Source organism: Podarcis tiliguerta (assembly GCF_965153285.1).
Source record: "Podarcis tiliguerta genome assembly, chromosome: 4".
NCBI lineage: Eukaryota > Metazoa > Chordata > Lepidosauria > Squamata > Lacertidae > Podarcis > Podarcis tiliguerta.
In genome coordinates this window covers 19,259,122-19,274,326 of record NC_139537.1, presented here as the reverse complement: position 1 = coordinate 19,274,326, position 15,205 = coordinate 19,259,122, and the positions used below count along the sequence as shown (strand labels likewise).

Below are 15,205 nucleotides of genomic sequence, written 5' to 3'. Positions count from 1 at the left end.
TACACAGACCAACAGGTTCAGCCTGTGATAGGGAATTTTAATTCTCAAAAGAATATCATTGAACAGAAGTGACTATTTTCACTGTATTGGAAGTTTTGTATGCAAAAAAAGCCACAAACATTCAAAGTATTATGGGAAGAAGCATTAAATTTGCTTCATCTTCTGACTTACAGTCAAAACAACATTTTTACAGGTTTTTTCATGTAGTTTATTTATTAATTTCACTTTTTCATTCGTTTTCGTCGTTTAGTCGTGTCCGACTCTTCATGACCCCATGGACCAGAGCACGCCAGGCACTCCTGTCTTCCACTGCCTCCCGCAGTTTGGTCAGACTCATGCTAGTAGCTTCGAGAACACCATCCAACCATCTCGTCCTCTGTCGTCCCCTTCTCCTTGTGTCCTCCATCTTTCCCAACACCAGGGTCTTTTCCAGGGAGTCTTCTTTTCTCAAGAGGTGGCTAAAGTACTGGAGCCTCAGCTTCAGGATCTGACCTTCCAGTGAGCACTCAGGGCTGATTTCCTTAAGAATGGATAGGTTTGATCTTCTTGCAGAACATGGGACTCTCAGAACATGGGACTCTCAAGAGTCTCCTCCAGCACCATAATTCAGAAGCATCAATTCAGCCTTCTTTATGGTCTATCTCTCACTTCCATACATCACTACTCACTTTTGCATTGCTCATCCTCAAAAGGAGCACAGTTTTGTAAAAGAAAATAGCTAACACAAAGGGAACTCAAACAAAATAACTTGAAGCACACACACAAGCACATGATATCTTGGAAACTTTCCCATAGCGCAGTCACAAAATCAGCCCATGCTGTTATGCATTAGCAGGCCTTAAATTTGTAATAGCTCAGAAAAGGATCTCAGGATCCAACCCAGTCACACTGACATCTACCACCCTTTCTCCTGCCGCCTCCTGAAGGTGCTTAACCAGCGCCACTTTTGAATGGGAGCCAAAAGTGCAATTAATAAAACAGCAATTAACAAACAAATAAATTTCTAAAAATGTTATTCTGACTGTAAGGCAGAAGGTAAAGGTACGTGAAGAAGTCCTTTATTTTATCTGTCTTGAATCTTCCAACATTCAGCTTCATTGAAGGTCCACGAGTTTTAATGTTATGAGAGAAAAGGAACCTTTTCTCTACCATTTCTCTACTTCTATCCAGTGCTAAAAGGGACGCAAGTGGCGCTGTGGTCTAAACTACTGAGCCTCTTGTGTTTGCCGAACAGAAGGTTGGCGGTTGAAATCCCTGTGATGGGGTGAGCTCCCATTGCTCTGTCCCAGCTCCTGCCAACCTAGCAGCTTGAAAGCATGCCAGTGCAAGTAGATAAATAGGTACCGCTCCGGGGGGAAGGTAAACAGTGTTTCTGTGCACTCTGGTTTCCGTCATGGTGTCCTGTTGTGCCAGAAGTGGTTTAGTCTTGCTGACCACATGACCCGGAAAGCTGTCTGTGGACAAACACCATTTCCCTCGGCCTGAATGCGAGATGAGCGCCACAACCCCATAGTCGCCTTTGACTGGACTTAATCATCTAGGAGTCCTTTACCTTTTACCTTTTATCCAGTGCTATTTTTCTAGAAAAAGAGGTGCCGGAACTCACCATGAACACCTCCCTTGTTTTCTTATCCAGTGGTACCTCAGGTTACATGCTCTTCAGGTTACATACACTTCAGGTTAAAGACTCTGCTAACCCAGAAATAGTGCTACAGGTTAAGAACTTTGCTTCAGGATGAGAACAGAAATTGTGCTCCGGCAGCGTGGCGGCAGCGGGAGACCCCATAATAATAATAATAATAATAATAATAATAATAATAATAATAATAATTTTTTATTTATACCCCGCCCTCCCCAGCCAAGGCCGGGCTCAGAGCGGCTTACAAGCAATAATAAAAACAAGATGAATGATTACAACTTAAAAACAAAAGTAAAATACAACATTAAAATAATGGAACATTAAAATATTAAAATGTAGCCTCATCGCAGGAGGAGAAGGAAAAGAAAAAAGAAAGAGAGGGAGGGAGGGAATCAAATTGGCTCCAAGCCAAAGGCCAGGCGGAACAACTCTGTCTTACAGGCCCTGCGGAAAGAAATCAGATCCTGCAGGGCCCTGGTCTCATGAGGCAGAGCGTTCCACCAGGCCGGAGCCAGAGTTGAGAAGGCCCTGGCTCTGGTTGAAGCCAATCTAACTTCCTTAGGGCCTGGGACCACTAGGGTGTTGTTATTTATGGACCTTGAGGCTCTCCATGGGGCATACCATTAGCTAAAGTGGTGCTTCAAGTTAAGAACAGTTTCAGGTTAAGAACAGACCTCCGGAACGAATTAAGTACTTAAACCGAGGTACCACTGTAATGACAATGGCACCTGCCTGAGAGGTGCTGGAACCGAGTTCCTGTGAATTCTGATTGAAAAAAGCCCTGCTTCTGTCAAGCCACTTTTCTCTAAACTAAAATGTCCCAAACGCTGCAACTTTTCCTGCTAGTGGGGAGCTACTCCATCCCCTGGATCATATAGGTTGCCCTTTTCTGAAAGGTTTTCCAGCTCTACAATATACGTTTTGAGGCAAGGCCACCGGTGCTGACTGAGAGGCTAGGGGGCATTTGGAGTTTACGATCACACGAGAAAATCCCCGCTCACAGATGTGGAAGTCAGAAATGTGGTGAGAAATCCTTTAAGCCAAGCTGCTGGCTCCCATATTGCTTGCAATGCAGTTGTCTATTGAAAACAAAAGGGAAGAAGGATGGTTTCAAAAGAGAGAGGCAGGTCAAATAAAGTTATTGCAACATAATCAAAAATGCCGTTTGCCCCACTCAACTCTTCCCACAGCACCTGGGAATATGCTGAGACTGTGTTTATGTGAAGTCATGGTTTCTGCACCACCAGTAGGTCAACAGATTCCTCAAACCAAGACTTCTTGGGAGGGAGGTGGTGGAGGAGGAGGAGAGCAGGGAAAGAGTCTTGCAAGCATGTTTATTTTACAGTCACTCGGAAGTTGTAACCTGTCCCTGAGAGATGATGAATCACCAGTGCAGCTCTATAAAAGCCAAAGCACGTTATAAGCTGAACCATCAGAGCTCCAAAACCTTGGCATTCGTCATGAAGCATCCAAGCACTGCAGCGGCCTTCTTTCTCTTATTGGGCATATCGTGGTGTTTTGCCCTGCCGATATCCATATCAGACGAAGACGACAGCGATGAATTCACAAGGGAGAAATTCGAGTTAGCAGAGGTATGGCGTAGGACCTAGAATAGGCTCTGTTCTCTCTGTTGTCTTCTCTTCTATTAAAACTGAGATTCTGAGCTCTTCAGAGCAGGGGCTTGTCCTTTTTCCTTATGTGAGTCTGTAAAATTAATAAATAGCAGTGAATTAGAAGTCGAATTGGTTCTCTCTCCCCCTCTTTCTTCCCAGCACTATCTAAAGAGGCATTACAACCTCCGGTCCAACCCGGCTGGGATACAGAGGAAGGCAGGTGATACAGTCACATCCAAACTTCGAGAAATGCAGGCGTTTTTTGGACTGGAAGTAACGGGCAAGCTCAACGAAGAGACGTACGAACTAATGCAACAGCCACGGTGCGGCGTTCCTGATATTGGGGAATACAACTTTTTCCCTCGGAAGCTGAAGTGGTCTCACACTAATATAACATACAGGTAATGACCCTGGCTCTGGGTCCAGATCCATTTGCGCTGATGCTTGACAGTATCTTCATGTGGCACAAGTGGTTAAGGGTGGTGGACTCGTAATCTGGTGAACCGGGTTCGCTTCCCCGCTCCTCCACATGCAGCTGCTGGGTGACCTTGGGCCAGTCACACTTCTCTGAAGTCTCTCAGCCCCACTTACTTCACAGAGTGTTTGTTGTGAGGGAGGAAGGGAAAGGAGAATGTTAGCCACTTTGAGACTCCTTCAGGTAGTGATAAAGCGGGATATCAAATCCAAACTCCAAACCTCTGCCATGGTATTTTTTAGAGACTTTGGTTTGGCGCACTCGTCACTGAGTGCTCTGCAGGATCTCGGGGGGTTTGCTAATTCTGATCTGATATGTGAGACTTATAGCAGGAATGGGGAACCTGTGACCTTCAAGGTGCCGGTAGACTTTGGCTCCCATCAGCCCCAGCCAGCCTGGCCCATAGTCAGGGATGATGGGAATTGTAGTCCAATGCTATCTGCAGAGCCTCAGGTTTCCTACTCCTGGATTTTAGCCTACCATGGGACTACAGCTAATCTCCTAAACAGGATATAAACTAATGTGGAAGTAAGGCCCATTGAAATCAGTATGTAATGAGTCAGTATGTAAAGGATTTATTTTTGTAGTATGTTTAATAGTATGACACTTTGCAACATGGAATCACAGAAACAGAGAGGGTCGTCTGTTCTACCCCCTGCAGTCTGGGAATCCTGCCCACAGCCAACCCTGCGTGGACTTGAACCACCAACCTTCTGGTTAACAGGCAGATGCACTACATTTATTTATTTTTTTACAGCAGGGTTAGGCATGTATTTTGTGACATGAAGTCAACCTGGTGTGCTGTTTTTGCAGACTAACAAGATGTGGAAGAAGGTTCTGTGCAATGTTTGGAAATCTCATGCCCTGTTTTACTGTCTCTAGATCATCAAAGCCTATAAGCTTTGAGTTCATTTAATTTGCCCCACACAATTTCCTTTCAATTTCCTTTTCCAAACAGCGGGTGAGGAATCAGACAAGAGAAACACAGTACAGTACCTTTTGTGAATGAGGTGCTCAGATGTATCTAATAAAAGCAGGAATGGAAGTAAAGTTTTAAATGTCTAGCTGAACCAGCAATATGTCTGGCTTTATTTTTATTTTTTAATACCCTACCTTCTTAACATAGAATGAAAGTTACACATTTAAATGCTTGCGTTCTAAAGCAAGTCGAAATAAACCTATTTTGCATTGGGCCCTGTTTAAGTGGAATCAAAAGGCTTGAGACACTATCATTATGTCTCGGTCTTTGTCCTTTATCAGTACTTCCAAAAAAGAAGGTGAATTTATTATAACTCAGCAATAAAAACCACACATTCTCTAACAGGAAAGGGGCATATATCTGTATGCTTGCTATATTTGCTAAATTGGCAGTGGAGAGAGATGTGTAACATTTGAAATATTGTGATAGGGGATGTTTTTCAATATGTTTTGAGTTTGCAGAGAACCATCTGAAGGTATTTGGATTTTTTTGTGTGTGTTTCTTATAGGATTCTAAATTACACCCCTGATCTGAAAAAGTCTGAAGTCGACAGAGCATTCAGGAAAGCGTTCAAGGTCTGGTCTGATGTGACACCACTCAACTTTACTAGAATTCGCAATGGTACTGCTGATATCATGATTTCTTTTGGAAGGAAAGGTAACTAGAGTGAAATTGCTGTCTTAATGGCTGTGTTACTTGTTTGCTTGATTTGCAATTAAGCATGCTGATAATATTCATTCCTGTTTCAAACATTTACAGAGCATGGTGATTTCTATCCCTTTGATGGACCTTCTGGGCTATTAGCTCATGCTTTCCCTCCTGGGCCAAATTTTGGAGGAGATGCTCATTTTGATGAAGACGAGCTGTGGTCAACAGATTCCAAAGGTAACGTATGCTTTGAAGATAATTTTTATTACCACTGTGTGGGTTGTTGGTTCTAAATAGCATCTGCTATTTATGTTTGACCAGTGAATTACTTAGCAAGCAGATTCTCCTGTCTTGTTTTGCTGCCTGATTCATAATGATTGAAATTAACTATTGCACAAATAGTAAATAATGACTGAACAGGTTGTTTTGAATATTGCTTCTTTTGCCATTCCTTACCCATATTGCCTGTGCCATACCTTAAGCAACACAGGCACTTCGAGGCTTCCATATTAACTTGGAAGTGTGCTTCACTGAATTCAGTGGAACTTACTCCCAAGCAAAGATACATAGGGTTGCAGCCCAAGGCTAAAGGCGGATAAAGCAAAGCTGGGAAACTTGTGACTCTCAAAATGTTGCTGTTGAACTACAGCTCGCATCAGCCTCAGCCAGTTTGGCCAATACCCAGAGATTCTGGGAGTTGTAGTCTTTTAACATCTGAAGGGATGCAGATTCCACAACCCTGGACTAAACCAGGGACGTGCTACCTTGCTGTTCATTTAATTAACAGATGACAGATACTATTTCTGTTTCCTCTGTAATGCAAAGAAAAGAGTAGTGAATACTATCAGGTGTAATATTTTAATACGTTGCAAAAGGAGGTATTAAACAAAAGAATCAGGCTAAAGCAGCCTAGTGACACAAGCTTTGTAGCTTTCATAACAAGATGCACATGCTGTTTTCTAGGATATAATTTGTTTCTTGTGGCTGCCCATGAGTTTGGTCATTCGCTGGGACTTGAGCATTCCAGAGACCCAGGAGCTTTGATGTTTCCAATTTACACATACACGGGAAATAAAGGCTTATTGCTTCCAGATGATGACGTACAAGGGATCCAGATTCTATATGGTATGCCTGCATCCCCCCCCCCCCGTTTTCTCCTTATGTGTACATATGCAATGGAAGTTATGAGTAATAAATTTCCCTGTTGTTTCTGTTCGCCAGCCTGATGCGGCGAGATCTGTCACCGTATGACTTTACATTGCACATATAAAATCACAATTTTCTACGACCATTCCATATATTAGATCCCATGAAATGCTGTGCACAAGTTCAGATGTTAAAATAAGGGAAGGACCATTGCTCAGTGATAGAGCTTCTGCTTTGCATACAGAAAGCCTCAGGTTCAATCCTCATTTCATGCAGGGAGAGACTGAAACCTGGCAAGCTGCTGCCAATCGGTGTGGAAAATGCTAAGCTATATGAACCAATGATCAGCTCTGTGCTACTAAATACAATCAACAGGCTTATAGTTTCCTGCATAACACTTGTACTTTTCTGGACAGGTGCAGGAGACCACGACCCCCATCCTGATCACCCCAAAACGCCTGAGAAATGTGATGCAAACTTGACACTGGATGCTATCACAGAGCTTCGAGGAGAAATGGTGATCTTCAAGGACAGGTGCGGCCCAACCGAAATATGTGCATCCATAAACTTTTTTGTCTAGGGACAGAGCAGGCCTGTGCAACTTGAAGCACACCCAGTCAGATGCACTCTGCCAGCCACACACATCCTCCAACATTGCAAAGGTTGACTAGGGCCACCTTTGTAAAAACAACCCAATTCTCATCTTAAGGGTCATTTATTTATTCTATTATATCCATGACTGCAGACAGTTCTGTAGGCATTGTACAAATAAAAAAAGAATAACAGCGCTGCAAGGCAACCACAGTGAGGTTAAGAGACAACATACAAGCATTATTTTTTGTTGTTGTTTGGATTTTGTTTTGTTTTCTCGTTTTGATTTCCCTTCACTTTAATCCCTACTGAAAATTTTCAATAATATATATATAGAGAGAGAGAGAGAGAGAGAACGAGAACATACAAAGCCCCAACGTAAGTCCTGGGAAAAGAGGAAAGTCTGGTGGTGTTGGTGCAAAGCTAGGGAGAGCATTAATATCCAAGTACTCCCATTACCCAGTGCAGAAGCCATGATGGCTGTGCTCTACCTCCACTGCGAGAGAGTGTATGCCAGTTGCTGGGGAAAACAAGTGAGGAGAGCACTGTTGCACAAACCCTGCTTGGAGGCATCTCAGAGACACCTGTGGTTGACCACTGTGAGAGCAAAATGCTGAACTAGTTGGGTCATTGGCCTGTTCCAGCAGGCTCTTCTTAGAGGATGAATCTGGTTCTCCTGTGGTACTGAGATTTCTTAGGAGGCCCTATTCCCCTCACAGAGCTACAGTTTCCAGAATGGTTTAACAAACAATTCCTCTTCACAGGGAACAGTAGCTGCATGAGATGAGTAGGGTCTCCTAACAACCACCCTTAATAGTGCCCATGATTCTTTGGGGGTAGCCATACCTGTTTAACATTTTATGATACTGCTTTAAATGTATAGTGCAGAGGGAGCCCTTATTAGTGGGCTACATTTGGCTTGGTGCCTCACAAATTACTTTGCAACAAGGAATGTTGTGAAGACCTGCTCTAAAACACTGAAGATGAGCCTGATGAGTGAATCTGTTAACACAAGCTCTTGGGAATAGCTTCCAGGCAAGAAACATGCTTTGTACCTTGAATGATTGACTTTAGAATTATTCGTCAACTATTATATTTGTATATTATTTGTGTTGTCTGAGAAATGGCTCCAGCAAATTAATCTCTGGAGCACTTTAAGGACTATTCAATATCTTTAACTTCAGTAAAAATGCTAGCCTACCATGTTAGAACACATCCCTCTTCTTATCATAGGTTCTTCTGGCGCCTACATCCTCAGATGGTTGAGGCAGATTTGGTACAAATTAAGTCGTTTTGGCCAGAAATCCCAAGCAAGATTGACGCGGCTTATGAGCATCCTACCAACGACCATGTGCTGCTTTTCAGGGGTAGGTCTTCTGCAGAAATCTCTTTGCCTGATCCTCAAGACTCTTCTCACACCACACACCCTCCCCCCCCCCCACCGGCCATGCCCCTTACTGCCCCTGCTTTGCATCCTCAGTGAGAGGGGCATGGGTCTGCGCAGAAACAAGTCTATTTGTTGTTCTTTCCTCCAGGCCCACCCACCTCTGGCTTGGGCCTCTAGACGTTTTCTCAGAAAGGAATGCCACCGACAAGGCTGTATAATTGTGTGGTTGTACCAATCCCACCCATCCTAACTTCATTCCAGTGAATTAAATCCTCCTCAGTCTAATTTTTACAGAAGGGGAACTGAGGGTGAGGCATCAACATGCCTAAGGCTATATGACAATCACATGGTTGAATCTTAATACATCAATTCATATTTATTCATAGGGAAGAAAGTCTGGGCTTTGAATGCCTACGACATAGTAGAGGGCTACCCTAAAAAGATTTATGAACTGGGCTTTCCAAGATCTGTGAAGGGAGTCGATGCTGCTGTCCACATCAAAGACACTGGCAAGACTCTCTTTTTCGCTGGAGAAAAATACTGGAGGTATGTTGAAAATTCTTTTCTTCCCCATAGTAGTTTCGCCAGTTTCTCTCTCATTCTTTCCCACTGTTCCAATGATGTAAGAACCACGTTTTGCATATAGTACCAAACAACTTTTTGTCATTGCTTTGGCTCCTCCAAATTTAGAAATATGGGGGCAGGGGCCAACGACATTTTCTGTATTCTGTCACTCTTAAAGCCCACAACAATGAGTCCTCTAGATAAGCTGATGAGGCCTATTCCATAGACTTACATTTCAATGTACTCATGTGTTTGACTAGATGCCCTCCATAAGTTGCTGGACTCCAGCTCCCATGAGCCCAAGCATGGTTCATAGTAAGGGATGATGGGAGTTGAAGTCCAATAGTAATTGGAGGCACCACATTGACTAGCGCTGTGGTAGACCAATGGGCGAACAGGGGAGGACCCACACTGAGGGAACACTCAGGCAGCACTTTTTCCCACTTTCACAGCATTTCCTTACCCAATGTGGTGTAGTTGTGTAGTGGTTAAGAGCAGTAGACTCATAATCTGGTGAACTGGGTTCGCGTCTCCACTCCTCCACATGCAGCTGCTGGGTGACCTTGGGCTAGTCACACTTCTCTGAAGTCTCTCAGCCCCACTCACCTCACAGAGTGTTTGTTGTGGGGGAGGAAGGGAAAGGAGAATGTTAGCCGCTTTGAGACTCCTTCGGCTAGTGATAAAGCGGGATATCAAATCCAAACTCCTCCTCTTCTTCTTCTTCTTCTTCTCCTCCTCCTCCTCCTCCTCCTCCTCCTCCTTCCATGTTTCCAAGTTTTATGTGATTTTTCACATTAGGTAAAAGCCACTTCTGAAAAACTAGCAGAGCCTAGTGGACATTTAGCACTCATTTCCAGGATATTTGCTTCTAGGGGAAAATCCGTTTGCATCCCCATTAACCCAGAAAACCACAGTTTTTCATTTTAATTTCACAAGACAAAATTGGGGGCAGTATTCCAGCATATGGTCCTTTCCCAGCATTTAAAATTTAGCACGATGTGGAGGTATATTGATCGCGATCCATAAAGGAGCAAGTAGTGCCGTGTGAAAGCAACATCAGAACCCAGGATTGAAGCCCTAGCGTTATGGTCAGGAAAACTAACACAATTATCCCCACGTAGGAATGTGCCATTAGTAGTCACATCCTTGATATTGCACATGCTAGCTAGCTTGAACTCCTGGCATCCGCACTACGTAACATTTCTGAATAGGGCAGATCAATGTCCTTCAACCTTGGGTCCCCAGATGTTGTTTGACCACAACTCCTATCATCCCCAGCCAACTTAGCACAGGTCATGGATGGTGGGAGTTGGTCCAGCAGCAACTGGGAACCCAAGGATGAAGACCCCTGGGGTTGGCCATGTGTCTCCTACCTGTTCTGGAGTGCGAGGTGTTGTGGGGAAGAATTCTCTTGCAAAGCAGCACCTGCTTCAAGGAACTTCCCTCCATTTCATGTTCAATATTGTATAGAGATAGATGATGCGCCCTCAGCCATTTTCAGTATGTTTTTGTTCTAGCAAGAATTTACAGGTTGCTGCTAGAAATGCTGACCCTTTTTGTATCCTGTCTTTTTAGTTCTATGGCATCATTTATTGGTCTAGATTTTAGATTTGTTATGTTTGTGTTTTGTCGTCAGCTGCATTGAATTGGAACACAATTGCAATTCATAATGCTATACATAAATAAAACACTTGCTTATTTACTTTATTTCCCCCTCAAATGAAGTTATGACGAACAGAACCAAATTATGGAGAAAGGCTACCCTAGATATATTGAGGAGGATTTCCCTGGGATCGGTCACCGAGTGGATGCAGCTTATGAGAAGAATGGTATGCATTTTATTTGTGTTGACACCTGGCATTTTGGGGTGAAAAACCAGGGTCCCAGATTGGCCCGTTCCAGATGCCTGCTTTGGGAGACCCGTCAGGGTTTTTTTCTGGCCCAGTGCTCCAAACCGTGCCAGACAGCTTTGTCTAGCCACCATTTTAATTTCTCTCAATATAGTGGTACCTTGGAAGTTGAAAGGAATCCACTCCAGAAGTCCATTCAACTTCCAAAATGTTCAAAAACCAAAGCACGGCTTCTGATTGGCTGCAGCCAATCAGAAGCCACAGAAGCCCCGTCGGACATTCGGCTTCCAAAAATAGTTCGCAAACTGGAACAGTCACTTCTGGGTTTCCGATGTTTGGGAGCCAAAATGTTTGAGAACTAAGTTGTTCGAAAACCAAGGCATGACTGTACTGATGTAGGATTGCTCTGGGAGGTTGTGGAAATTAAAGTAATAGCTAGTCAAAGAAATACAGGAAGCTGCCTCATGCAGAATCAGGCCATCGGTCTATCCAGCTCAGTATTGGTCAAGTTCACACTGTATACCCAGGGCCGGATTTAGGTTTGATAAGGCCCTAAGCTACTGAAGGTAATGGGGCACTTTATATGTCCAGCTGTCCTTTGTGAAGTTTCATCACAAAGTGTTATTGTGGACACTTAGATTGCAAACAGGCAAGAGTGGGCATAGAGCTGAATAAAACATACATATGTTAATTTATATGTATATATAAAAATTTAGAAATAGTTATGATGACGATATCTTGCCACAGTGGGAAACACTGTCAGCAAGTGCCTTGTGAGCCTGCTCAGTCTGCAAGCCAGGTGTGCCCAGGTCTTCCTCTCCTCATCCCACATTTTACTGCCTAATAATAATAATAATAATAATAATAATAATAATAATAATTTATTTATACCCCACCCATCTGGCTGGGTTTTCCTAGCCACTCTGGTCGGCTTCCAACAGAATATTAAAATACAATAGTCTATTAAACATTAAATGCTTCCCTAAACAGTGCTGCTTTCAGATGTCTTCTAAAAGTCTGGTAGTTGTTTTTCTCTTTGACATCTGGTGGGAGGGCGTTCCACAGGGCTGGTGCCACTACCGAGAAGGCCCTCTATTTGTGCATCTATTTGTGAGGCATGCATTGTACTAATTGGAGTTGAGTGATTTAATCTTGGACATAACAGTGGGTCTTCATTTGTGGCTCCCGGAGTGCAGGGGAGCGTTAAATAAACTTCCTATAGATGGTTGATAGTAAAGGGGGGAGGGGCAATTCGAGAATGAGTTATTAACAGTGAGTGGCCTTTTAGGCTTCCTCCACGTGAATAGTTCACTTTCTGAATAATAAGAATTATATGTAACTGGGGGTGGGCATCAGGATTTTAGACATGCTTAGGTGGGGCATGGCCAAAAAAAGTGTTGATGGGCAACATCAAGGTACCTGCCTCTCTCTGTCCTAAGGGTTCCTTATCATTAAAACCAACTTGAACACAATAGCCCTTCAAACAGAGGATATCTTCAAAGAGAATTTTGTCTTCCAAACAGAACTGCTCGCTGTAAAGTGGGACAGGTGATCACCTTTCAGTTGTACAGGCCTGCTTCACAATGCAATCCTCAACTTGTCTGCTCATAAGTAATAATAATAATAATAATAATAAATTTATATCCCACCCTCCCCAGCCGAAGCCAGGCTCAGAGAGGCTAACAACAATAAAAGTATCACAGCATTCTAAAATCAGTTCATTTTAAAATCAATTCAAAATCAAATTAATGGCAACCATTGGGTTCTGTGAGGATTACCAAAGGAGGGGGTCAGACTATGCCTTGGCCAAAGGCCTGGTAGAACAGCTCTGTCCTGCAGGCCCTGCGGAAAGATTTCAAGTCCCACAGGGCCCTAGTCTCTTGTGACAGTGTGTTCCACCAGATTGGGGCCACAGCCGAAAAAGCCCTGGCTCTGGTTGAGGCCAGCCTAACCTCCCTGTGGCCCGGGACTTCCAAGGTGTTTTTGTTTGAAGACCATAAGGTCCTCCGTGGGACATACCAGGACAATCCAAATCCAAAAAAATCATATTTGATTCAGTGGGGCTTGTTGGCATCCATCTAGAGAAACAATGGAGTTTGCTTCCCTTGGTGAAGTCAATCCGAGGCTCAGAGTGCAGCCTTAATCAACAAATTGCTTTGTGAGCAGGGGGTGGGGAATGCTTTTTGATTTACTGTTTTTAAAAAGAAGTAACATAAACCAAAAGAAATAGCAGCAACATGAAGCAGGAATCTTACCTGAATGGTTTCCTTCCTCTGCAGGTTACATATATTTTTTCAATGGACCGCTGCAGTTCGAATTCAACATCTGGAGTGAAAGAATTATGCGGGTCTTGACCACCACCTCCATTTTCTGGTGCTGATTGCTCTGGATCAGGTTCTGAACTGTGGGAAAAATGCATTCCATGAAAAAATATACTGCAGATGTTTGGTTTTATATGTGTGTGTGAGAGAGAGAGTGAGTAAGGTAAGGTAAAGGTAAAGGACCCCTGGACTGTTAAGTCCAGTCAAAGATGACTATGGGGTGTGGCACTCATATTGCTTTTCAGGCCGAGGTGTGTGGGCTCAGCTACATTAGTCAAAAAACAACGATTTGAATGCATTATAAACATGCAACACAAGATGGCGCCAGAGAGCAGACTTTTTTCCTACACAATTTTCCATAGGTTTTTTTTCTTTTGTTATAACAATCTAATTTCTGACTTATTTATAGTGGGTTTCCCTCCTGTGTGTAGATCCACCTAGTGACTGTGAGAGTCTTTGAGTGTGTGTGTTTTAACCAGTCAGCTTGATTCTGTGAACAAGCTCTTTGCCATTCTTCCTTTGACTTTGTTTTGTGTATATGAGGCTGTATAGCACTACGTCCATCAGTCTGGAACTGAAATAAAAAAATGTTTTTAAACGAGAGCATTCATATCTTGTGGGACATTACAGTTCATAAAAGATGACAGGAGAAGCAGGCAACATTCCAGTTACGTGCTGATCGAAAAACTGGCCCTGTAGAATTATACTACTCGAAAACTCAACGTGAACAAGCAACTTTCTGTTTGTTTATTTGTGGCATTTGCATCCTGCCCTTAAGTCAAACAGGCTCTCAAAGCGGCTTGCCAAAAATCAGTACTTAGATGGTCCCTGGACTCAAGCTTACGAAATATAAAAAGACACAGCACACAAGGAAAAGGGAATGGGCAGGAGAAGGAAAGGGCAAGCTCAGGTACGCATAACAGTTCTTACAGTGCAGCTGACGGCATCAACACTTGACTGATGCCAGTGGTGGTTCTGGGTGTCTTGCCCCGATAATTCCTCAGAAGCACCATTTCCTCCCAGTACAGATCTTGAAGCAGGCCAGGAATTGTGGGCTGCTCCTGTCATGTTGCTATTCTCTCAGGCAGCTTGTGAAAGAGACTTGGCAGCTTTCAGGATGAAGTCCTGAAATGCTATAGATGAAGGCAGAGCTTCCATCTCCAGGATGATTTTAACCCATGGTTTTAAAGACGCAGAACACAGGGATGCTACCCTGCAGAAGTGGTCCATTTTGTCAGCCTCCTGTCTATTTGGGGAGATACCTTTCAGTCATGGCTTCCAGGGCAGCATACAGATAAAACACTCACAATTCCCCTACAATTCTCAGAGTGGTTTAACAACCAATACCTCTTCAGAGGGAACTCTAGGAACTGTAGCTATGTGAGAAGAACAGGAGGTCTCCTAGCAACTCTCAGCACCCTTAACAAACTACAACTCACAGTACTGTAGATTTGTGGCAGTACAATTCTTTTTGCCTTAAACCTTGTCCTGTTCACAGTCAATTTCTCTTGCCCCATTCTCAGTTAGAATCTTAACTGCTGATGACATTGCGAGGACAGTTGTGGTTACAAAGGGATATTATTCTGCTAGGAGGTTTATTCCAAGGATGTGGTGTCAGAGTTTTGATGACAACATTATTTTCTCAGAGTTTAGAGAGAGAAGGTTGTGTCATAACATTTCTCCCTCCCTCCTGCTGTCCCCATATGCTCTTGAAAGGAAGAGGAGATATGTGCTTTGCAAAGAAATTTGTTGGGGCAGACAATTTCACAATATAGCTTTTCATAAGCAAATCCCTTCCTCAATGCCTCAGCAACTAATGATGCCCATTTCACTGTTCCCATGCGCAGTCTTCGTTTCTCAATTTTCTTTTTCTTTTTTTTTAAAAAATCAATTTTTATAAATCCATAACATCACGGCATCATACAATATACAATTCTAAGAAGAACTTTAGCGTAAGCACAACAATAACTATACAGTGCCCGTCAATTCACA

At 43.2% G+C, this 15,205-nt stretch overlaps 1 protein-coding gene across 1 annotated transcript; it reads left to right on the top strand.

Annotated features, from left to right (window-relative positions):
* Positions 1-3,000: 3,000 nt before the first annotated feature.
* Positions 3,001-13,811, top strand: LOC310675624 (collagenase 3-like). The gene is made up of 10 exons (XM_083436584.1): positions 3,001-3,231; positions 3,412-3,653; positions 5,215-5,363; positions 5,466-5,591; positions 6,318-6,479; positions 6,917-7,034; positions 8,325-8,458; positions 8,865-9,024; positions 10,768-10,871; positions 13,172-13,811. The coding sequence occupies exons 1-10, from the start codon at positions 3,016-3,018 to the stop codon at positions 13,270-13,272; spliced, it is 1,512 nt and encodes a 503-aa protein (XP_083292710.1). The 5' UTR covers positions 3,001-3,015; the 3' UTR covers positions 13,273-13,811.
* Positions 13,812-15,205: the final 1,394 nt, after the last annotated feature.

Coding starts and splice junctions, on each gene's coding strand:
- LOC310675624 (XM_083436584.1), top strand. CDS start 3,016: ATGATGAATCACCAGTGCAGCTCTATAAAAGCCAAAGCACGTTATAAG. Junction 7,035..8,324: donor ATGGTGATCTTCAAGGACAG/GTGCGGCCCAAC, acceptor TTCTTATCATAG/GTTCTTCTGGCGCCTACATC. Junction 10,872..13,171: donor TGCAGCTTATGAGAAGAATG/GTATGCATTTTA, acceptor CTTCCTCTGCAG/GTTACATATATTTTTTCAAT.